Raw genomic sequence first — 24,728 nt, forward strand, 5'->3', positions numbered from 1 at the left:
GAGCCTGGATTCGAACCAGGATCTCTAGTAAGTTAGCCCTATTTGGTAAAAGACCAAGTCCATATTATGGCAAGAACAGCTCAAATAAGCAAAGAGAAATGACAGTCCATCATTACTTTAAGAAATGAAAGTCAGTCAATACAGAAAAATTCAAGAACTTTGAAAGTTTCTTCAAGTGCAGTCGCAAAAACCATCAAGCACTATGATGAAACTGGCTTTCATGAGGACTGCCACAGGAATGGAAGACCCAGAGTTACCTCTGCTGCAGAGGAAAAGTTCATTAGAGTTACCAGCCTCAGAAATTGCAGGCCAAATAAATGCTTCACAGAGTTCAAGTAACAGACACATCTTAACATCAACTGTTCAGAGGGTACTGTGTGAATCAGGCCTTCATGGTCGAATTGCTGCAAAGAAACCACTACTAAAGGACTCCAATAAGAAGAAGAGACCTGCTTGGGCCAAGAAACACGAGCAATGGATATTAGACTGGTGGAAATGTGTCCTTTGGTCTGGAGTCCAAATTGGAAATGTTTGGTTCCAACCACCGTGTCTTTGTGAGACGCAGTGTGGGTGAACGGATGATCTCTGCATGTGTATTTCCCACCATAAAGCATGGAAGAGGAGGTGTTATGGTGTGGGGGTGCTTTGCTGTGTCACGGTTCAGACAGACGACAAGAGGACCACAATTGCGTCACACCAGAAAGTTTATTAAAACTTAAGGGAAAAGGGCAGTAGGGAGTGAGTGAAGGCTCCAGGGGTTATTCCGTCCAATGTGCTGGGTCTGTGCCCCCCCCCAGTGGCAGCGATGCGTCCGATGACGCCGGTGGTTGGTGGTCCAGAAGTCCTGGGGGGGAGGAAACACAGACACAACGGGGCGGATGAAACAAGGCAGAAGTACAGTTCAAGGGAAATCCAAATACGTTGTAGCAAGGCAGAAGGCTGGTCAGAGTTACCGGGGTCGAAGAGTAGTCAGGAGTCGTAATGGCAGAAAGCAGGTCTGGTTTTCCTGGGGCAGAAGAGTATCCAAGAATCAGGCAGGTCCGGGGTCACAAAACAAGGGTGAGCCAGAAGCGCGAGCAAACAGGTTCCGGGTGTGAGCTTTGCAGACGATCTGACAAAGGAGAGCTGAAAGACAGGACTTTAAATACTGGGAGAGGTTAGTGGGTAATGCAGCGCAGCTGGCAGAGTAATTAGAGCCGAGCAGAGCAGGGACAGGTGGAGCTAGTTAGGCTGAGTAGAGAGAGAGTGGTGAGCAGAGTGGAAGATAGTGGAAACAAATTAAGGTGGTAACCCGGTGGAGTGAGAGGGCTCATGACAGAACCCCCCCCCCAAGGGACGGCCCCAGAAGTCCCAAGAGCAACACCACGCCGGGCGGGAGGAGGGGAGCCGGAGGAGGGCTAGAACTCCTCCGAACGGTCCGAGCGAACGTCCTCATCCTCGGAGGAAGCCGGAGGGCCGTGGTCGGGAGATGGGACAGGTCCCGAGACAGGATCAGGCACAGGACAGGAAGCCGAGCGGGCAGGACGGTTAGGGATCCCTCTGGGGCGGCCCCTACGGATTGCAGGTTGATCAGGATGCCGTTGGTGGAAGGCGGTGATGAGAGTCCTATCCACAATCCGACTAGCTGGCACCCAGGTCCTTTCCTCAGGTCCATAGCCCTCCCAGTCAATGAGGTACTGGAGACCCCTACCCCTCCGTCTGGACCGAAGCAGGCGGCGGACGGTGTAAACCAGACCACCATCGACGAGCTGTGGAGGAGGAGGACAAGGCGCAGCAGGGACCAGCGGACTCTCATGAATGGGCTTAATCTTAGACACATGGAAAGTGGGGTGCACCCTCATGGAATTAGGCAGTTGGAGCCGGACAGCAGTTGGGCTAATCACTCTTATGATAGGGAATGGGCCAATGAACCGAGGTGCCAGCTTTTGCGACTCCACCCTGAGTGGCAGGTTCCTTGACGACAACCACACCCTTTGACCAACATGGTAGGTGGGAGCAGGGATTCTCCGACGGTTGGCCCCGGTAGTGTAGCTGGCAACGGATCTGAGGAGTGTGGCTCGGGCTTGTGACCAGGTGCGGCGACATCGACGGGCAAAAGCAAGTGCAGATGGGCAAGTAACCTCCCCTTCCTGGCTGGCAAATAGAGGAGGCTGGTATCCATAAACACATTGGAAAGGGGACATACCGATGGCAGAGCAGGTCAGAGAATTGTGTGCGTACTCCACCCATGTCAATTGCTGCGACCAGGAGTGGGGGTTGCGTGAAGTCATGCATCGCAGTGCCTTCTCGAGCTCCTGATTTGCCCGCTCTGACTGCCCATTGGATTGGGGATGGAATCCGGAAGTCAGACTGACTGTGGCTCCCAGCAGGTGACAGAACTCCTTCCAAAAAGCGGAGGAGAATTGTGGACCACGGTCAGAAACTACATCCCTTGGCAGTCCGTGGATCCGGAAGACGTGTTCCAGGGCCACCTGGGCGGTCTCCTTGGCGGTTGGGAGCTTGGGGAGGGGAATGAAGTGTGCCATCTTGCTGAATCGGTCAACTATGGTGAGAATGACGGTCATGCCACTTGAAGGGGGCAGCCCCGTGACAAAGTCAAGGGCGATGTGAGACCAGGGATGTCTGGGCACAGGCAGGGGCTGCAGCAATCCGGCTGGGGGCTGGCAGGACGACTTGTGTTGGTTGCAGATGGGGCAGGCTTGGACGAATTCCCGTACATCCTTTCTCAGAGAGGGCCACCAGAACCTCTGGGCGAGCAGGTTGTAAGTGCGGGTGGAGCCAGGGTGACAAGCTAGGCGGGAGTCATGTCCCCACTGAACGACCTGGGACCTCAGGTTTTCGGGGACAAAAAGGCGGTCAGCTGGGCAAGTGCTGGGACCGGGCTGGTTACGGAGAGCTTCCAGCACCTGTTCCTCAACAGCCCAGGTCAGAGCTGCTACGATGCAGGGACTTGGCAGAATCGACACAGGATCCTTGGAGGGGTTGTCATCCTTCTGGAATTGACGGGAGAGGGCGTCTGGCTTGGTGTTGCGTGATCCAGGCCGGTATGACAGAGTGAAATTAAACCTGGTGAAGAACAGGGCCCAGCGGGACTGCCTGGAGTTCAACCGTTTGGCCGTGCGGATGTACTCCAAGTTCTTATGATCGGTCCAAACGAGAAATGGAATGGTGGACCCCTCCAGCCAGTGACGCCACTCCTCCAAGGCAAGCTTCACAGCCAGCAGCTCTCGGTTCCCTATGTCGTAATTGCACTCAGAGGGGGACAACCGACGTGAGAAAAAGGCACAGGGATGGAGCTTCCTATCCTCCGCAGCCCACTGAGAAATCACAGCACCAACTCCCACATCCGAGGCGTCCACCTCCACAATGAATTGCCGGTCCACATCAGGCATCTGGAGGATGGGAGCGGAGGTGAACCTTACCTTGAGGGTACTGAAGGCCTTGTCGGCTGCTGGGGTCCAGGTGAAGGGTTGCTTGGTGCTGGTTAGAGCAGTGAGAGGGGCAGCAACGGTACTGTAGTTCCGGATAAACTTTCTATAGAAGTTAGCAAACCCCAGAAACTGTTGCAGCTTCTTTCTGTTCTCCGGAACTGGCCATGAAGTGACTGCTGATACTTTGGCAGGATCCATTTGGATACTTCCCTCTGCCACTATGTACCCCAGGAAGGCCACTGTCTTGACGTGAAACTCACATTTCTCTGCCTTGGCGTAGAGGGAATTCTCCAGAAGACGATGAAGGACTTGCTGGACATGGCGGGTGTGTTCAGACAGGTTTCTGGAGTAGATTAAGATGTCATCCAGGTAAACGAAGACAAACTTGTTTAACATGTCCCGCAGTACATCATTCACTAGAGCCTGGAACACAGCAGGAGCATTGGTGAGGCCAAAAGGCATAACCAGATACTCGTAGTGGCCTGTTGGTGTATTGAATGCGGTCTTCCATTCATCTCCCTCCCGGATCCGCACTAGGTGGTAAGCGTTTCTGAGATCCAACTTGGTAAAAACAGTGGCTCCCTGGAGCAACTCAAAAGCAGAGGTGAGCAGAGGGAGAGGGTAACGGTTTTTCACTGTGATGTCGTTGAGTCCCCTGTAGTCGATGCAGGGGCGAAGAGATCCGTCCCTCTTCCCCACAAAGAAGAAGCCAGCACCAGCCGGAGATGAAGATGAACGGATCAATCCTGTGGACAGAGAGTCATTGATGTAGTCCTCCATGGACTTTCTTTCAGGAGCAGACAACGAATAAAGACGACCCCTTGGAGGGGCTGTTCCAGGGAGGAGGTCGATGGCACAGTCGTACGGTTGGTGAGGGGGCAGAGATGTGGCTCTTGCTTTGTTAAACACTTCTCTGAGACCATGGTAGCATTCTGGGACATGGGAGAGGTCAGGAGCGGAGTTAGTAGGTACTGGCCGAGGGGGTAGTGCGGCAGCAAGCAGGCAGGTTCGGTGGCAGTCCTCCCCCCACTCCCTGATCACCCCGGTCACCCAGTCGAGCTGAGGGTTGTGCCGGCGGAGCCATGGGTAACCCAGGATGAGGGGTTGGCCTGGAGAGGGGAGCAGGTGAAACTGGATAGTTTCTTGATGGTTCCCGGACAGACCCATCAAGACCGGGGCCGTGACATGAGTGACCGATCCGAGTAAGTGTCCGTCCAGTGCCCGGGCAGGAATAGGAGGTGTCAAACGGAGGTTCTCCAGTCCCAGTTGGCGTGCCAGCTTGATGTCCATTACCTCCACAATAGAGGCAGAGGTTTGAGGTGAAGCGGCGCTGGCGCTCTGCAGGAGTGAGAGAGGCTCGCCCAATCTCCATAGGCTCAGACTGATCAAGCTGACTTGGGTGAGTGGCAGTAGATGACAGGAGCCCAGTCGGATCTCTCCGAATGCCGGTAGTTGGTGGACCTTGGCGCCCCCTCTCACGACGACGGGTCTGTATCCTTCTGTCGATCCGGACAGTCAGTGCGATGGCTTCATCAAGAGTGGAAGGCAGTTCATGGGAGACCAACTCGTCCTTGATATAGTCAGCCAAGCTATGAAAGAACGCGTCCACCAACGATGGTGTGTTCCAAGAACTTCGTCTTGCCAGGGTTCGGAAGTCGATGGAATGGTCTGCGACTGTACGTCTGCCTTGTCGAATACTGAACAGTTCACGAGACGCCTCTGCGGTTGGTGAATCCAGGTCAAACACCTTCAGCATCTCCTCAGCAAACAGGTCGAAGGTTGCACATGCGGGGGTTTGACGTTCGAACTCTGCTGTTCCCCAGAGTCGAGCTCGGCCCGTCAGGTGAGTGATGGCATACCCGACCTTAGCCCCCTCCGTGGCGAAGGTCCTTGGCTGCAAGGAGAACTGAAGTCGGCAGCTAGTCAGGAATGGCCGGACCTGGGTAGAATCGCCGTTGAACCGCTCGGGGTTTCCAATCTTGGGTTCCGGAGCAGCGGCCGCAATGACCGGGGCAGGTAACTCGGAGGCAGGGCTGGTGGGCAGACTGGCTGGGGTAAGGTTGGTGAGGAGTTGGATGATCATGGCGAGTTGTTGTTGCTGCTGCTGGGACTGCTGCTGGTGCTGCTGGAACTGCTGATGCTGTTGGTGGCCGACCTGAAGCAGAGAGGTGATGTCGCCGCTCATGCGGCCTAGCTCTCTCTCAGTGTGTTCCAGGCGTAGCATGGCGGTGGGTTGCTCAGGTTCTTCGGTTTCCATGTCGGGGGAAGTGTGCGCTGAGTCCATGATGGTCAGATCGTACTGTCACGGTTCAGACAGACGACAAGAGGACCACAATTGCGTCACACCAGAAAGTTTATTAAAACTTAAGGGAAAAGGGCAGTAGGGAGTGAGTGAAGGCTCCAGGGGTTATTCCGTCCAATGTGCTGGGTCTGTGCCCCCCCCCAGTGGCAGCGATGCGTCCGATGACGCCGGTGGTTGGTGGTCCAGAAGTCCTGGGGGGGAGGAAACACAGACACAACGGGGCGGATGAAACAAGGCAGAAGTACAGTTCAAGGGAAATCCAAATACGTTGTAGCAAGGCAGAAGGCTGGTCAGAGTTACCGGGGTCGAAGAGTAGTCAGGAGTCGTAATGGCAGAAAGCAGGTCTGGTTTTCCTGGGGCAGAAGAGTATCCAAGAATCAGGCAGGTCCGGGGTCACAAAACAAGGGTGAGCCAGAAGCGCGAGCAAACAGGTTCCGGGTGTGAGCTTTGCAGACGATCTGACAAAGGAGAGCTGAAAGACAGGACTTTAAATACTGGGAGAGGTTAGTGGGTAATGCAGCGCAGCTGGCAGAGTAATTAGAGCCGAGCAGAGCAGGGACAGGTGGAGCTAGTTAGGCTGAGTAGAGAGAGAGTGGTGAGCAGAGTGGAAGATAGTGGAAACAAATTAAGGTGGTAACCCGGTGGAGTGAGAGGGCTCATGACATGCTGGTGAAGAAGAAGAGACCTGCTGTGATTTATTTAGAATTCAAGGTACACTTAACCAGCATGGCTACCACAGCATTCTGCAACAATACGCCATCCCATCTGGTTTGGGTTTAGTGGGACGATCATTTCTTTTTCAACAGGACAATGACCCAACACACCTCCAGGCTGTGTAAGGGCTATTTTACCAAGAAGGAGAATGATGGAGTGCTGCATCAGATGACCTGGCCTCTACAATCCCCCGACCTCAACCCAATTGAGATGGTTTGGGATGAGTCAGACTGCAGAGTGAAGGAAAGCAGCCAACAAGTGCTCAGCATATGTGGGAACTCATTCAAGACTGTTGGAAAAGCATTCTAGGTGAAGCTGGTTGAGAGAATGCCAAGAGTGTGCAAAGCTGTCATAAAGGCAAAGGGTGGCTATTTGAAGAATCTCAAATATATTTTTATTTGTTTACTCATGATTCCATATGTGTTATTTCATTACATTTACATTTTAGTCATTTAGCAGACGCTCTTATCCAGAGCGACTTACAGTTAGTGAGTGCATACATTATTAAATTTTTCATACTGGCCCCCCGTGGGAATTGAACCCACAACCCTGGCGTTGCAAACGCCATGTTCTACCAACTGAGCTACATCCCTGTAGTTTTGATGTTGTCACTATTATTCTACAATGTAAAAAATAGTAAAAATAAAGAAAAACCCTTGAATGAGTAGGTGTGTCCAAACTTTTGACTGGTAGTGTATAGCAACAGTGCATTCAGAAAGTATTCAGACCCGTCCCTTTTTTTAAAACATTTTATTATGTTACAGCCTTATTCTAAAATTGATTAAATTATTTTTTTTTCCTCAATCTACACACAATACCCTAAAATGACAAAGCGAACAGGTTTTTAGAATTTTTAGCAAATGTATTAAAAATACAAAAACAGGAATTCCTTATTTAGTATACAGACCCTTTGCTATGAGACTCAAAATTGAGCTCAGGTGTATCCTGTTTTCATTGATCATCCTTGAGATGTTTCTATAACTTGATTGGAGTCCACCAGTGGTAAATTCTATTGATTGGAGGGAAAGATGAATGAAGCAAAGTACAGAGAGATCCTTGATGAAAACCTGCTCCAGAGCGTTCAGGACCTCAGACTGGGGTGAAGGTTCACCTTCCAACAGGACAACGACCCTAAGCACACAGCCAAGACAATGCAGGAGTGGCTTCGGGACAAGTCTCTGGATGTGCTTGAGTGGCCCAGCCAGAGCCCGGACTTTAACCCAATCAAACATCTCTGGAGAGACCTGAAAATAGCTGTGCAGCGAACCTCCCCATCCAACCTGACAGAGCTTAAGAGGATCTGCAGAGAAGAATGGGAGAAACTCCCCAAATACAGGTGTGCCAAGCTTGTAGTGTCATACCCAAGAAGACTCGAGGCTGTAATCGCTGCCAAAGGTGCTTCAACAAAGTACTGAGTAAAGGGTCTGAATACTTATGTAAATGTAATTTTAATTTTTAATACATTTGCAAACATTTCTAAAAACCTGTTTTTGCTTTGTCATTATGGGGTATTGTGTGTAGATTTATGAGGGATTAAAATTGTTTTTAGTGTAAGGCTGTAACGTATCAAAATTTGGAAAAGTCAAGGGGTCTGAATACTTTCTGAATGCACTGTATATCATACCATACCAACTGCCACAGAAGAGTGTATTACACAAACTAGCTCTTCTGTCTTCTCTTCTCCAGAAATCTGTGTTGGCTGGCCTGTATAGTTCTGAGGGATCTGTGCTGGAGGTAAACACAAATACATCATGAATCAGAATGGTATTATGCATGTCCCTCATCCTTAGGAGCTGATGACATGGACGTCAATTAAGGCAGCCCCCTGCACCTCTCTGATTCAGAGGGGTTGGGTTAAATGTGGAAGACACATTTCGGATCAATGTATTCAGTTGTGCAACTGACTAGGTTTCCCCTTTCCCTAGGCAAAAGGTAAAACCATGGCTCGATTGTGCACTGGGTCATTGCTGCCCTCGAGTGGATATTAAATATAATTGCAGCCTCACCACTGATTGAATTGGCTCTCATTTCCAGAGGCACCACTTTGCTCAGACGATTGCCATACTCAACACCCAGGGCTGCAACATCTTTGAAAAGTTCTCTAGAAAGGTAAAACAAAAGGCTATGTAAGGACTGTCCTCTTTTCGCATAAGGTTTTTTAGTTGGTTTTGTACTATTTTGACTCTATTTCCACGTTGTCTTTTGATTGCCAGGACTACCAGAGGATGCTTGACCTGATGAGGGACATCATCCTGGCCACAGACTTGGCTCATCACCTACGGATCCTGAAGGATTTGCAGAAAATGGCAGATGGTAAGTCACCCCCTTACATCCTGTCTCAGTGTCTTATGAAAGGCAGCACTTCGCTTCTCTTCCATTTCTTATTATAATCATCCTTTCTGTTGTGTCTTCCAGTGGGCTACAACACCAAAGACCCTCAGCACCATAACCTGCTACTGTGCCTGATCATGACCTCCTGTGACCTCTCTGACCAGACCAAGGACTGGAAGACCACCTGGAAGATCGCAGTAAGAACCCACTTAGATCTGACTCCTCTAATAAACCAACTGTGTTCTCACCTTCTTTATCGCATTCATATCCATTTTATTGGTCTTAGTAAGATTGTGTAGGCCTCCATGCAGTATGTTCACATGAAACTCATGTCTGTTTTTGTTTCAGGGACTTATTTACAAGGAATTCTTTTCTCAAGGAGATCTGGTATGGAAATGTTTTTATGAATGCCAAATATGGTATGCATCATATTGTTTTCTGTCTCCATGTGGTACAGGAACCTTAACAATTTCCTCTGTGTGAGTGTGTGTGTGTGTCCCTGTGCTTGTGGCTGCAGGAGAAGGCTATGGGGAACCGTCCCAGTGAGATGATGGACAGGGAGAAGGCCTACATCCCAGAGCTGCAGACAAGCTTCATGGAGCACATAGCCATGCCCATCTATAAGTGAGCCTCTGACTGATCCCTAACCCCCATATCTGGGAGATGAGGGGTGTAATTGTTATCTCAGGCAATGAGAACTGTTTTGTGTTGTATGTGCATATTAGTGGAACCCTCCTTGGCTTGTGTCTGATTATACTTCCCCCCCGGCTTTCCTCTACTTCCTCCTACAGACTCCTCCAGGACCTGTTCCCCAGGTCGGCAGAGCTGTATGAAACCGTGGCCAGCAACAGAGAACAGTGGGGCAGGGTTTCTCACAAGCTCAACATTAAGCGGTGGCCCGGAAACTATTCTCTGGACTACCTAGATGCAGAGTTTGAGCAGCTACAGGTCGAGCAGAACGGACAGGACGGACAGACGGAACAGGGAAGACAGGACGGACAGACAGACAGAGCAGGGAATGGATGATGAGACCAATGGTAGCCCTCCAGCCCAGCCCAAGGCCACAACAAGACTAACAGGAGTCATGGAGAACTAACAACTACATCAAAGTGCTTTTGATTTTATATTATGTCATACCCAAAATGGAGTGTGGCTCAATCAACATTATTTTATTACCTCCCCCTGCAAATGCACCTATTTTACAGGTTGTTGTGTAGTGTTGTGGCTGATGTGTACAAAAATCGAAATGATCATTAGTGTCTCGCATTGCAGCAGGTGTGGAACACCACAATGCAGACAGCAGGGGGACACAGAAATGATTGATTACACATAATTGGAGAGAAGAATACTATGATGGCTTTAAACTCATTTTACAAATTATAATTTTTCCTTTGCCTTGAGTTTCTCACAATGATATTTGAACTGTATGTGAATCTTTAAAAGGCAGGTATTGAGCGTTATCAGGTAGAACCACTTACATTGTAAACCTGGGGTGAAAGTAAATTACATTTTTTACCGGTATGGGACACCCAGGTGCGCGCAAGCATTTTTTGTATATACTACAGAAAGTACAGGGTAGCCTACTCCGCTAACACTGACAAACAGATAAATAAAAACGAAAAGTGGCACTGACCAAATGACAAAGACAGTGAATATGCACACACCGGGGATATGGCCGATGTTCTCTGCTGGTGCCAATAATGTAGGCTACTGTTCGCTCAATTAAGTTAAGAATTTTGATAACGAAAATACAGATTGGAGTCTTTCCATTGTAATCTCTTTACAGCAATAACCATTTTCTTCCCAAACAGTTTTTCCGCGATTGTATTTTTTAAATATTGTGATATGCCTCTCTGCTTTTCACTGACCGTAGTAACTCAACAATCATCTACTTTGGTATTTGCAGCCCGCACTGCCCAAATTTCGGGCCCTCCCGACTGTAGGCTATGCGATTGAAAGCAATCCACAGCTTTTTATTTTCATTTTTAGCTAATAATCCTCTGTGGCCAAATTATGCTTTCTGGTGTAGTAGCCTATTTTGAATGATTTGATTTATTTCTGTATAGACAGGAGTAAGCTAATTAGGCTATACAATTTTGGCGATTTAATTCAATTTACTTTAGGGAAAGCTTCCCCTAGACTTATGGACACGCCGCCGATGCCTTTTAATGTGGCATAATAATTATGTTTTAATCTGATTGTCAAACAATCACTTAACAAAGGCGCTCCTGTAGGCTACCCGCACACATTCGTCCACTCACAAAATAATTTCAGCATCCAAACCCCAACAGTGCACCCTCAATTTGATGAATGGAAAGAGACATCCGTTACAAAACACCTACGTGTTTTGTAATAACATTCTGCGATTGTCATTTGGCTTACACTTATAGCCTGATTTGATGCATCCACTGTTGACCATGCGCGCCTCGATCTCCGCCACTCATCTCCGCCTTGACAAAATGTAAGTGTTCTCCTCAAACCACAACGCAATTTGGAGCGAAATTCACCCGGTTTCCAGTCAATTCGCACATTTTTCATGTGGCTGACATGCAGTAATGTTAAATAATGGTGTAATAGCATATAGTTTTTTGGTCATGTTGTATTAATTGTAATAGCTCACGTTTTACCGGTAAACATACCCCCATTATTTATTTTGCCGGGACGCGGTAACGGACCATACTTTCACCCCTTTTGTAAACAGAATGTTACAAGCTTGCCTTACTTTGTCTGAGTTGCCTTCAACATGAGAAACTGCTCGATTGATAATATATACTTTGTGGTATTGTGTATATATAACAATGTTGGTGATTGGAATGGATAATGTAGGCCTACTGTATATATATATATTATCAATTTACTAGTTTATAGCACACAGATTTTTCTTAACATGTTTCTTCTCCCCTGTATCCCCCTAAACGTTGTTTTCAGAGTTTGTGTAAATCTGGTCTGATCAGCTCCCCATTTGGGCATTGCTTTTTGAATGGGTGACATGTAGAAATGGCATGGGGTCGATATGCATTTAGTTTTTTGCAACAGCTAGCTATATTAAGTTCTTATGTTGATGTATCTATGTTTGCATTTATCAATTTCCAAATACCAAAAATATAGATAATTCTGTGAATTCTTGAATCTACATGTTAACATGATGCACTGGATATTTATATTTGTTTCTAATATCTGTGCACAAATAAAATGTTTAGCACACAATGTGTTGAGTACGTGTCCTTTCTCATACCTTATCTTCACCTTCTCTCCCCATATTTCTCATTTTAAAAAAAATCTATAATCCTGGAGCATTTAGCTCTTGATAATGTTGATAGCGGTGGGCTACATGTAATAACCAGTAATGGCGGCAGGGGGCGCAACCCCCAACTCCAAACCATAGATGGACTGTAAAAAATAGCTCCGAACAAACGAGATGTAAAAAAAAACAACACTGCCGTTATAATGGATAGGGTCAGGGAACTCTGGGAAAAGATGGCAGCTTCATGTCTGTACCTTGGATTTACTTTTCACCAAGAACGGATTCAAAACAGTTGCATGTAGATATCTGCCCTATCGCCTCAAAAACCAGTTAATTCATATACTTGAAAACTTTACCAAGATTTACCATGGAGAACACCGGGGGCATCGACAGTCTGGGCTCGAAGCAATCCTTGTCAAGGCAGCCGAGTGTTAATTCATTGTCCAGGTGGGGCTCGCTCAACTAGCTGCCTGTGTAGTCGATTGACAGGAGCTTGTATAGCTGGCTATGCTACTCGCTATCTAAAATGCGCCGTACAATTCTCGATAGTGAAGATACTGTATGTCATTATACTAGTGTAATTCAATTAAGTATGTTGAAGTGTTAGCTAAACCTTACTGGGATTAGGGTTACAAAAGTCGATATGGGAGGCAGCCCGAGAAGGTAAACAGTTTGCCCAAGAAAGCAGCAGTAGTGTAAAACACTTAAGTAGTTTTTTGGGGTATATGTACTGTACTATTCATATTTTTGACAACTTTTACTTCACTACATTCCTAAAGAAAATGTACTTTTTACTCCATACATTTTGCCTGACACCCAAAAGTACTCGTTACATTTTGAATGGCTAGCAGGACAGGGAAATGGTCCAATTCACGCACTTATCAAGAGAACATCCCTTGTCATCCCTACTGCCTCTGATCTGGCAGACTCACTAATCACAAATGCTTCGTTTGTAAATTATGTCTTGAGTGTTGGAGTGTGCCCCTGGCTATCCGCAAATAAAAAAACAAGAAAATGGTGCCGTCTGGTTTCTTTAATATATATGATTTATACTTTTTTACTTAAGTATATTTTAGCAATTACATTTACTTTTGATACTTCTATTTAAAACCAAATACTTTTAGACTTTTACTGAAGAAGTATTTTACTGGGTGACTTTCACTTTTACTTGAGTAATTTTTTATTAAGGTATCTTTACTTTTACTGAAGTATGACAATTGGGTACCTTTTCCACCACTGGAAAGTAGCCTTATTTTCTACTAGTAGTACTAACTATACTGAACAAAAATATAAATGCAACAATTTCAAAGATTTTACGGAGTTATAGTTAACGTAAGGAAATCAGTCAATTGAAATAAATAAATTAGGCCCTAATCTATATATTTCACATGACTGGGAATACAGATATGCATCTGTTGTTCACAGATACCTTAAAAAAAAGGTAGGGGCATGGATCAGAAAACCAGTCAGTATCTGGTGTGACCACCATTTGCCTCATGCAGCGTGACATCTCCTTTGCATAGAGTTGATCAGGCTGTTGATTGTGGCCTGTGGAATGTTGTCCCACTCCTCTTCAATGTGCGAAGTTGCTGGATATTGGTGGGAACTGGAACACGCTGTCATACACGTCGATCCAGAGCATCCCTAACATGCTCAATGGGTGGCGTGTCTGGTGAGTATGCAGGCCATGGAAGAACTGGGACATTTTCAGCTTCCAGGAATTGTGTACAGATCCTTGTGACATGGAGCTGTGCATTATCATGCTGAAACATGAGGTGATAGCGGCGGATGAATGGCATGACAATGGGCCTCAGGATCTCGTCACATTATCTCTGTGCATTCAAATTGCCATTGATAAAATGCAATTGTGTTTGTTGTCCGTAGCTTATGCTGGCCCATACCAAAACCCCATCGCCACTATGGGGCACTCTGTTCACAACGTTGACATCAGCAAACTGCTCGCCCACACAACGCCACTGAAGTCGGTTACGACGTGGAACTGCAGTCAGGTCAAGACCCTGGTGAGGGCGAAGAACACGCAATGAGCTTCCCTGAGACGGTTTCTGACAGTTTGTGCAGAAATTCTTTGGTTGTGCAAACCCACAGTTTCATCGGCTGTCAGGGTGATTGGCCTCAGACGATCCCACAGGTGAAGTAGCCGGACGTGGAGGTCCTGGGCTGGCGTGGTTACATGTGATCTGCGGTTGTGAGGCCGGTTGGACGTACTGCTAAATTCTCTAAATTGACATTGGAGGTGGCTTATGGTAGAGAAATGAACATTAAATTCTCTGGCAACAGCTCTGGTGGACATTCCTGCAGTCAGCATGCCAATTGCGCAATCCCTCAAAACTTGAGACATCTGTGGCATGTGTTGTGTGAAAGAACTGCACATTTTAGTGGCCTTTTATTGTCCCCAGCACAAGGTGCACCTATGTAATGATCATGCTGTTTAATCAGCTTCTTGCTATGCCATACCTGTCAGGTGGATGGATTATTTTGGCAAAGGAGAAATGCTCACTAACAGGGATGTAAACAAATTTGTGCACAAAATTTGAGTGAAATAAGCTTTTTGTGCATATGGAACATTTATGGGGTCTTTTATTTAAGCTCATGAAACATGGGACCAACATTTTACATGTTGCGTTTATATTTTTGTTCAGTGTAGTTAGCTAGACACATAATGGCAGATTCCACAGCCATCTAGTCTGGGTACAATTGAAGTAGCCCAGGGGACAGAAAAACAGAGGGTCTATGACAGACAGTGGATATTTTCTCCAGTCCCCTGGGCTAGGTATGGTATTATTGCTCAGTGCTCAGTGTCCTAAGATAAAGAACATGTATTCTGCCATTCTCTTCACAGTACCTCCACCTCTCATTCTGACAGGTCCACTCACGCTGCCAAGCCCCCCTTTGCAATGTCTTCTGACAATGTGGCCATCTCAACAGAGGTCTCCCCAGAGCTACGGGTTGGTATATGGCTTTTCACCTACAACTTTATGTAGATTTAGGTCTACTACTGTAGCAGTAACATCTAAAACATGTCTGTATTTAACCCTCTTGCTTTTCTTCTATTGATTTCAGGGCAGACCTAAAGCGGTTGCCAAGGTATATTCTTCAATCCATCTTCCCTCAAAGATTTGTGTTGGCGTTTGAATTAAAATAATCTACTTGCTATTTGCAATTGGCTACTCTGTATGTTTGACCTTTAAATGCAATATTTTTTTATATACAGGTGCTCAGGGATTCAAACAACGAAGAACCACAGTTACTACCAAAGGAAAGTGTGCAAGACATGGGTAAGTCCCCCCCCCCCCTTGTGGCCAGCTATGGGTTATTTTGAGTTTAATGTAATGACCTCAAACCTTTTTCCCCCTTTCTAACAGCCAAAGATGTCACCTACATCTGTCCTTACATCGGTGCACTGAGGGGGACATTGACTGTCACCAACTACAGATTGTTTTTCAAATGCATGGACAGGGTATGTAGACTTTTGTTAGACTACTGATATAACACAGTCATACTATTTTTTAATTTTTTAATTTAACCTTTATTTAACTAGGCAAGTCAGTTAAGAACAAATTCTTATTTACAATGACGGCCTACCAAAAGGCAAAAGGCCTCGTGCGGGGATGGGGGCTGGGATTAATAAATATATATATATATATATATATATATATATATATATATATATATATATATATATATATATATATAAATAGTACTATCACAACAAGAGAGACAACAACACTACATAAAGAGAGACCTAAGACAACATAGCATGGCAGCAACACACGACAACACAGCAAGGTAGCAACCCAACATGAAAACAACATGGTAGCAACATGGTAGCAGCACAAGACATGGTACAAACATTATTGGGCACAGACAACAGCACAAAGGGCAAGAAGATAGAGACAACAATACATCACGCGAAGCAGCCACATCTGTCAGTAAGAGTGTCCATGATTGAGTCTTTGAATGAAGAGATGGAGATAAAACTGTCCAGTTTGAGTGTTTTTTGCAGCTCGTTCCAGTCGCTAGCTGCAGCGAACTGGAAAGAGGAGCGACCCAGGGATGTGTGTGCTTTGGGGACCTTTAACAGAATGTGACTGGCAGAATGGGTGTTGTATGTGGAGGATGAGGGCTGCAGTAGGTATCTCAGATAGGGGGGAGTGAGGCCTAAGAGGGTTTTGTAAATAAGCATCAACCATTTGGTCTTGCAACGGGTATACAGAGATGACCAGTTTACAGAGGAGGATAGAGTGCAGTGATGTGTCCTATAAGGAGCATTGGTGGAAAATCTGATTGCCGAATGGTAAAGAACATCTAGCCGCTCGAGAGCACCCTTACCTGCCAATCTATAAATTACGTCTCAGTAATCTAGCATGGGTAGGATGGTCATCTGAATCAGGGTTAGTTTGGCAGCTGGGGTGAAAGAGGAGTGATTACGATAGAGGAAACCAAGTCTAGATTTAACCTTAGTCTGCAGCTTTGATATGTGCTGAGAGAATGACAGTGTACTGTCTAGCCATACTCCTAAGTACTTGTATACTAGCTTTCGATCTGTCTCCATTCCACCCTTCAGGATGTCAAATCATTGTTTTTGTTATTTCCTTTGTCTCCTAGGAACCAGTGTTTGTGCTGGACTTGCCCCTGGGGGTAGTGAGCTGGGTGGAGAAGATAGGAGGTGCCTCTAGCCGTGGTGAGGTCTCCTACGGGCTGGTCTGCAAGGTGAGCAGTGACCACCACAAAAATGCCTGGAACATCTCTTACATGATGTTTGTCCTAATATATCATCTATGATGCTCTCAAAGAGAACAAGCATTTTTCTTATATTCTTGTGCCCTGTTGAAATTACCATGATTGATTCAGATAAATCTGTTTGAACTTACTTCAGACTCCAATCACTGCACTCTAGTGTACTCTCTGAGTGTAAATGACAGTGGTTACAGTGACCTGTCTCCTCAGGATATCCGTAATCTGCGGTTTGCACACAAGCAGATGGAGGATTCACTCAGAAAGTCAATTTTCGAGATCCTGATGAAATTTGCCTTTCCTGTTTCTAACGGTCTGGTGAGTGAGTCACTAGGTCTCTGCTACCCCTGGTCTGTTACTGTGTGCTGTATGTACAGGCCCAGGGCCAACTGACTTGACAGTTTTTTCCTCTATCATCCACAGCCAATCTTTGCCTTTGAGTATGGGCAGGTCTATCCTGAAAATGGCTGGAAAGTGTATGATGCTCAAGCGGAATACAAAAGACAGGTATTTGAAAGATTCTGAAAATCTGGGCTCTGGGTATAAGCTGTTTTAAGGTTTTTATACTCTTGTGGTGTGTGTGTGTGTAGGGCTTACCCAACGAGAGCTGGAGGATAACTAAAGTGAATGATCACTATGAGCTGTGTGACACTTACCCATCAACCCTGGTGGTGCCTGTTAACATCCCAGATGAGGAGTTGAAGAGAGTGGCTGCCTTCAGAGCCAAGGGCAGGATACCTGTGAGTTAATATTTACACTTCACACTGCCTGCGGTACCTCTGTAGTAGTACCTTGATGTAGTGCCTGTGGTCCAGTGTTGTGGTCCTGTCCGTGCCAATGCCTCTGCTGGGCTATGCAGGTGCTGTCGTGGATCCACCCAGAGAGCCAGGCCACAGTGATCCGCTGTAGTCAGCCCATGGTCGGGGTCAACGGCAAGCGCAGCAAAGACGATGAGAAGTACCTCCAGACCATCATGGATGCCAACGCTCAGTCCCACAAGCTCTTCATCTTCGATGCCAGGCCTAGCGTCAATGCTGCCGCCAACAGGGTATGTTATTACTAATAATAATAATCATGTTTTATGAGTGCAAAGTACATTTCCCATACTCAATGCCCATACAGTTCAATGCTCAACCCATAGCGTTATTTTCTGTGGAATTGATGTTCTTAATCTCTCACAGATAATGACATCTTCTGTAAGTATAAAAACTATTCAGTATCGTTCAGAGTATATTGTCACGTTCCCCAGCAAGAAAACCAAAGATTGTCGCTCAAACAGAAGGGGGAAGGAAATAACAAAGAGTCACTGACAACAACCAAAACAAAACAAGTGGGGTTTTAGGAGGTGCCCTGTGTAGCTCAGTTGGTAGAGCATGGCGCTTGCAACGCCAGGGTTGTGGGTTCGATTCCCACGGGGGGCCAGTATGAAAAAAAGAAGAATACAACAACAAAAAAATTATGCACTCACTAACTGTAAATCGCTCTGGATAAGAGCGTCTGCTAAATGACGTAAATGTAATGTAAATAGTTCTGAAAGACACTCATGGGGGTGTCCACTGAAAGTTTAATAGCAACAACAACTGGAACCTAAAAGACACCCACCATGAGCGCCCACTCAATTTGCCCAAGAACAGGCAAACAAAATTAAAACCCACACCAAACTTAAAGACAGGAAGCAAACCAAAAAGTGGAGCAAAACTAAAACAGGGAAGAGCAGACAAAGGAATGTTTATCTAGAAATCAAATAGGGCACGCCAACTAAAGGTGTTGATCCTCCTCATCTCTCAAGACAACTGGAGCACTGGGCCAGCCACTCTTAAATAGCACCTGGGCCAGCACAGGTGAAACACCTTCCCACTAACGAGATGGCAACCAGCACATGTGTAACACATACTGACTAACGAGATGACACCAATCGGTGCGCCCTATGTGCTAATGTGCTATACGTGCCAACGGTCCAACCTCAAAACATAAATGGAAAACCCAAAACGTGTAACACCTTCTTCCTTAAGACAACAAATATATCCTATATTTTTGTTGGACAAGTTTGCTCACCACCAAAAGAAAACAACTTTCATTTCACAACATAATGAACTTAAATGCATTGCTACTTATGCGTTGCCTTCTCCAATATAAACATGGTGTCTACTGGCGGTCAACAATTTAAATACAAGACAAAACACACTATTTTTTTCCCCCTTAAATGTTTTATTATTATTTGTATATGTTGCCTAAAACTCTGAAGTTTTGAGAAACGGGTAAAATAAAGTATGTTTCTAATACTCTCATCCCCCTGGAACGAGCGCAACCAAAACAATACTCATGTACAAAACAGCAAAACGTGCAGTCAAAACAAATTGTGAGCCAGGGCAACACATTGGCTAAACGCAAAACACAAAACTTATTGACTGCCCACCCTTGAAAGACAATCAGCAACCAAGTTGTCCTTACCACGGACATGTCTGATTTCAAGTGGAAACTGTTGTAATATCCATAGTAACTTTCCTCTCGTGAGTTTCCTCAGTGGAATGGCCTCAGGGAAACGAATGGCAGCATATGTGATGGTTAAGAGAAACTGGTTACCACTCTTTGCTTTGGGAAAAGGACCAATACTATCCACCAGAACCTTCCTGAAAGGTTTGTCAAAAGCAGGAATAGGCTGCAAAGGTGCAACCGCCACAGCTTGGTTCAGTTTACTCGTCCACTGGTAAACATAACAGGATTTACAGTAAGACACGACATCCTGTTTCAGACCAGGCCAGAAGAAGTTACGCAAGACACAGTCATACTTCTTGTTGACCCCAAGATGGCCTGCCATACTACCATCGTGCGCCAACCTCAGAATCTCTTGTCGAAGCATAACTGGAACGACAATTTGAGATACACTGGGCCAATCGTCCAGCCCAGAAGTAGCCGAAAATGCAATTTCCTCATTAGAACACCATCTATGTCAAAGTAACCCACACGAACTTCATCAAACTCATCCTCTGGACGTATCTCAGCAAAAAGAGGGGAGAGTGAAACATCTTTACTCTGTTCCGCAATCAGCTGCTTCCTAGACATCGAAGTGTAGGGACCCTCTCTTCCTTCAGCGGTCCTACAAACTCACTCACCTTTGGGGTTTTCAAAGGAGAGACAACTCAGGAGATTTACCGAAATCAGGATCACCGATAAACGTCTCAGACTGATCGACCATGGTGGGATCGCAGGCATCTTCCTCAACACTAGACTTGCTTCCGGCGACTTTCTTAGACATAGCACGTGTAACGGCACACGCTGGGAACACGCTAGGGTACTTTTTTGATAACCCATCAGGTTCCTCTACTCTGGGTTTCTTACAAATGACAGGATTTGGCATGACCTTCCCTCCAGCCAAATAGTTTCCCAAAATGAATGAGATCCCCTTCACCGGTAGGCTAGGCCTCACACTGACAGCGGAACCAGAAATAAGATCAGACTCGAGTTCCACTTTATACAAAGGAACTTCCATGCAACCCATCTCCACGCCTTGTACTAACGCACTGTAAACAGTTGCTGAAGTGTCAGACAAATGCAAAACACCCTCCAAAATGAAGGACTGGGCTGCCCCAGTGTCTCGCAGTAACTTCACCGGCAGCTTAGCAGCATCGCCACTCTGAAACATAAATGGAAAAACCAAAACTTGTAACAATATGCAATTCCAAGAGATTACGACATTCTCTGTGTTGTCCTCAGATTAAAGGGGGTGGCTATGAGAGTGAGGATGCCTATCAGAATGCAGAGCTGGTGTTCTTGGACATCCACAACATCCACGTGATGAGGGAGTCACTGCGCAAGCTGAAGGAGGTAGTCTATCCCAACATTGAGGAGTCCCATTGGCTCTCCAACCTCGATTCCACTCATTGGCTGGAGCACATCAAGGTGAGGACAGAAGGGAGAGAAAATAAATCAAGGTTGAGATTATTTGTTGTGTACATAAAGAGAGTGGAAAGGGCAGAAAATGGGGAGAAGGTGTGTCTTGGATGCTGTTCCAGTCCATGTTAAGCTGTCTGTCTGTGCCCTGTGTAGCTGATCCTGGCTGGGGCGCTGCGTATTGCAGACAAGGTGGAGTCTGGGAAGACATCAGTGGTGGTTCACTGCAGTGATGGGTGGGACCGTACTGCCCAGCTCACCTCCCTGGCCATGCTGATGCTGGACGGACACTACCGCACCATCCACGGCTTCCAGGCGCTGCTGGAGAAAGAGTGGCTGAGCTTCGGCCAACGCTTCCAGATGGTAAATAAGCCTTTACTCCTTCTCACCGTGTAGTGTTCCTTATACCAAGTCACAACACTTGGGCCACATTTTGGAAATGCTTTGGACATTCTAAAGTGGTAAGAGAAGTTGAAATGGTTTAAAACTCTGGATGGCTTCCTCATTTCCTGACTCGGGTCACATGGGTCAACCGTGGCCAATGGCACAACTTCACCCTTTCCTGTTTCTTGTGTTTTGTTCAGCCCTTATGGTCACATGACTTCCTGTTCTTCTCCTTCTCCCTTCTCCTTCCAGAGGATTGGTCATGGGGATAAGAACCACACAGACGCAGACCGCTCACCTGTCTTCCTGCAGTTCATAGACTGTGTGTGGCAGATGACCCGCCAGGTGAGTGACATCACTGGTTGGTGGTGCTGATGGGTTAGGGCCCTGAGTTTTCCCTAACCATATGACCTGACCAGGAAAGACTCTGGACCCTAGTAAAAAGTACACAGGTCATGTTTTACAAACGTCCCCTTGGATTGGGTTGATTACGTGTGAATTGTAAATTAACTGTTGTTGTCGTCTTAAGTTTCCTGCAGCCTTTGAGTTCAACGAGTACTTCCTGGTCACCATCCTGGACCACCTGTACAGCTGCCTGTTTGGGACGTTCATGTGTAATAGTGAACAGCAGAGGGTGAAAGAGGTGAGAGTGTCAACAATGGCGTTAGATTGACGCCACACGCATGGAGTGCAATGCAGAAACGTGAAACTAAACTAAATATGGTCTGTCATGGATGACATTTCATACACAGTTGTCATAACAGTGCTAATAGGAATATACTAAGGGCTATATTTGATTTGCTTATGTTAACACCCACATGTCATACATTGTGTTGTTCTGCAGGAGCTGCCGAGGAAGACAGTTTCCCTGTGGGCCTACATCAACAGCCAGCTAGAGGAGTTCACCAACCCTCTGTATGTCAACTATTCCAACCATGTGCTGTTCCCAGTGGTCAGCATGCGCCACCTGGAGCTCTGGGTGGGCTACTACATCCGCTGGAACCCTCGCATGAGGCCACAGGTCTGGGCAAACTACCTCATTTTCATAGCAGGAGGAATGAGGTTGATGGTAGTAATATTTTGTATAATTAGTATGAGTAAATGTCACAGGATGTTGGTGGCACCTTAATTGGGGAGGATGGGCTCGTGGTAATGGCTGGAGTGGTATAAGTGGTTGGTATCAAATACATCAAACACATGGTTTCAATTCATATAAATGGCTGTTTATATGCTTGTTATAGCATAGTTATGTTCTAGTGTTAACCATTACCGTTTGTCTACCTTATTCCCAGGAGCCTGTTCACCAGCGCTACAAGGAGCTGCTGACCAAGCGGGCGGAGCTTCAGAAGAGGGTGGAGGAGCTGCAATGAGAGGTGACCAATCGCTCTGCCTCCTCCTCCTCTGAGAGAGCGGGCTCTCCTACCCTTTCCATCACTCCAGTTCAGACCTTTGTTTGACAGGCAGACAGACAAACAGACAAAACACAGGGGGATGGTGACAGGAGGCTTATAGTGGACGGCAGAGGACGGAGGCCCAACTCCTGTAGGAAGCAAAGCAACCACCAAGTGTCTGTAGAAACCATGTATTGGCCGTTTGGCTGCTCCATTTCACTGCTGCTCCAACAGCTGAGGTTGTACAGGGTCAGAACCCTAGAAATAGAAAAATAATATTCATTTATATCTCTATGGTCAGAACCTTGTCACGGTTTCGGCCGAGGCTGCTCCTCCTCCTGGTTCGGGCAGGCTTCGGCGGTCGTCGTCCCCGGAGTACTAGCTGCCACCGATCTATGTTTCATGTTCGTTTGGTTTGGTCTTGATGTTGTACACCTGTGTCTAGTTAGTCCTCGTTAGTGTTCTATTTAGTTCTCGTTGTGTGTGCCTGTGTTTGTGTGTGATTGCGCTTCTGTTTCGTGTTGGAGCTACATTTTCCCTCCAGTGTTGGAGAGGTTATTTTGCACATGTTTGTGCGCTGTTTGTTTTGTCGCCTGTGTGCGCCGTGTATTCGCCTTCGGGCTTATTGTGCTTTTGTCGTTTATAAATATTGCACTAAAGCCTTTGGACTGAGCCTCTGCGTCCTGCGCATGATTCATACACCACACCCACCTTCAGCACCCCTTGACAGAATCACACACCTTAATGGAATCAGCAGGATCGGCAGTGAGGCCTGTGTCTCTCGAGGAGCATCTCCGTGGGCAAGAGGGCCAGATAAGACAACTGGAGACCGCTCTACAGGAGGTAATCTACACCTTGCACCGATGGGAGGCCAGCAGGGTACCCACACCTCCACCTACCCTGCCCACCCCATCGGTCGGTCCACCAGTCCCAGGTTCGGAACCCAGGGGGATTCGGCTCTCGCTCCCGAGGGCGTATGACGGAACAGCTGCCGGGTGTCAGGGGTTCCTCCTGCAGGTGGAGCTCTACCTGGCCACTGTACACCCGGTGCCCTCGGGATACGAGAGCGTTTCCGCCCTCATCTCCTGTCTCACGGGCAAGGCGTTGGAGTGGGCTAACGCCGAGTGGAGGAGGATGGACGCCAACACCATCACCTACGCCGAGTTCTCCCGCCGCTTCAAGGCCGTGTTCGACCATCCACCTGAGGGCAAAGCGGCGGGGGAGCGTCTAGTCCATTTGAGACAGGGGAGGAGGAGCGCTCAGGTGTTCGCTCTAGAGTACCGGACTCTAGCGGCGGATGCAGGGTGGAATGAACGGGCTCTCATCTACCATTTTCGGTGTAGCCTCCGGGAGGACGTTCAACGGGAGTTGGCCTGCAGGGATACCCATCTGACTTTCGACCAGTTGGTCGATATGTCCATCCGTCTAGACACCCTGCTGGCCACCCGTGGACGTCCCGAGGGGGGTCCGGCCATTCTGCCCTCCGGCACCTCCGAGCCGAGCCCTATGGAGCTCGGGGGTGCCGGCGCTAGAGAACGGAGGAGGAAGAGCCCGAGGGGGCCTGTACATTCCGCCTGAATATGGGGATTTAGCTCTTGTGTTTAGCAAAACTAGGGCGACGCAGTTGCCTCCCCATAGACAGGGGGATTGTGCGATTGATCTCCAGGCAGGAGCAGCGCTCCCACGGAGCCATGTGTATCCTTTGTCTCAAGAGGAGAGAAAAGCTATGGAGACTTACATAGCCGAATCTTTGAGACAGGGATACATTCGGCCTTCCACTTCCCCCGCCTCTTCGAGTTTCTTTTTTGTGAAAAAGAAAGATGGAGGGTTGCGCCCGTGCATTGATTACCGTGGTCTCAATCAGATTACTGTGAAATACAGTTATCCACTCCCTCTGATTGCGACCATGACGGAGTCATTGCATGGGGCGCGGTTTTTCACAAAATTGGATCTCAGGAGCGCGTATAACTTGGTGCGCATTAGGGAGGGAGATGAATGGAAAACAGCGTTTAGTACCACGTCAGGTCATTTCGAGTATCTTGTCATGCCATATGGGTTGATGAATGCTCCATCAGTCTTCCAATCCTTCGTAGATGACATTTTCCGGGATATGCAGGGACAAGGGGTGGTCGTGTACATTGATGACATTCTGGTGTACTCGTCTACCCGAGCCGAGCATATAACCCTGGTGCGTCGTGTATTGAGGAGGCTGTTGGAGCACGACCTATATGTCAAGGCAGAGAAATGTCTGTTTTTCCAGGAGTCGGTCTCCTTTTTGGGTTATC

General features: G+C 47.1%; 2 protein-coding genes across 2 annotated transcripts in view; both read left to right on the top strand.

Moving 5' to 3' along the window:
• LOC311136317 (cGMP-dependent 3',5'-cyclic phosphodiesterase-like) overlaps positions 1-11,977 on the top strand; it is a gene marked incomplete at its 5' end in the record, with an annotated part of 30,172 nt that extends 18,195 nt beyond the window's left edge. The window contains 7 exons of the mRNA XM_084170438.1: positions 8,134-8,181; positions 8,482-8,556; positions 8,661-8,760; positions 8,863-8,975; positions 9,127-9,165; positions 9,296-9,402; positions 9,570-11,977. Of these exons, the coding sequence (XP_084026564.1) occupies positions 8,134-8,181; positions 8,482-8,556; positions 8,661-8,760; positions 8,863-8,975; positions 9,127-9,165; positions 9,296-9,402; positions 9,570-9,804 (717 nt within the window). The 3' untranslated portion in view covers positions 9,805-11,977. The remainder of the gene's footprint in view (positions 1-8,133; positions 8,182-8,481; positions 8,557-8,660; positions 8,761-8,862; positions 8,976-9,126; positions 9,166-9,295; positions 9,403-9,569) is intronic.
• Positions 11,978-12,227: 250 nt separating this feature from the next.
• Positions 12,228-23,116, top strand: LOC311135742 (phosphatidylinositol-3,5-bisphosphate 3-phosphatase MTMR2-like). Its single transcript, XM_084169782.1, has 16 exons — positions 12,228-12,469; positions 14,907-14,988; positions 15,104-15,127; positions 15,255-15,318; positions 15,406-15,500; positions 16,649-16,753; positions 16,991-17,095; positions 17,201-17,284; positions 17,368-17,517; positions 17,637-17,825; positions 20,492-20,677; positions 20,825-21,031; positions 21,305-21,397; positions 21,582-21,695; positions 21,897-22,073; positions 22,345-23,116. Exons 1-16 carry the CDS (start codon positions 12,390-12,392, stop codon positions 22,420-22,422), a joined length of 1,833 nt encoding a protein of 610 aa, XP_084025908.1. The 5' UTR covers positions 12,228-12,389; the 3' UTR covers positions 22,423-23,116.
• Positions 23,117-24,728: the final 1,612 nt, after the last annotated feature.

This window comes from Coregonus lavaretus, assembly GCF_964263955.1.
Source record: "Coregonus lavaretus genome assembly, chromosome: 10".
In the NCBI taxonomy this organism is placed as follows: Eukaryota; Metazoa; Chordata; class Actinopteri; order Salmoniformes; family Salmonidae; genus Coregonus; species Coregonus lavaretus.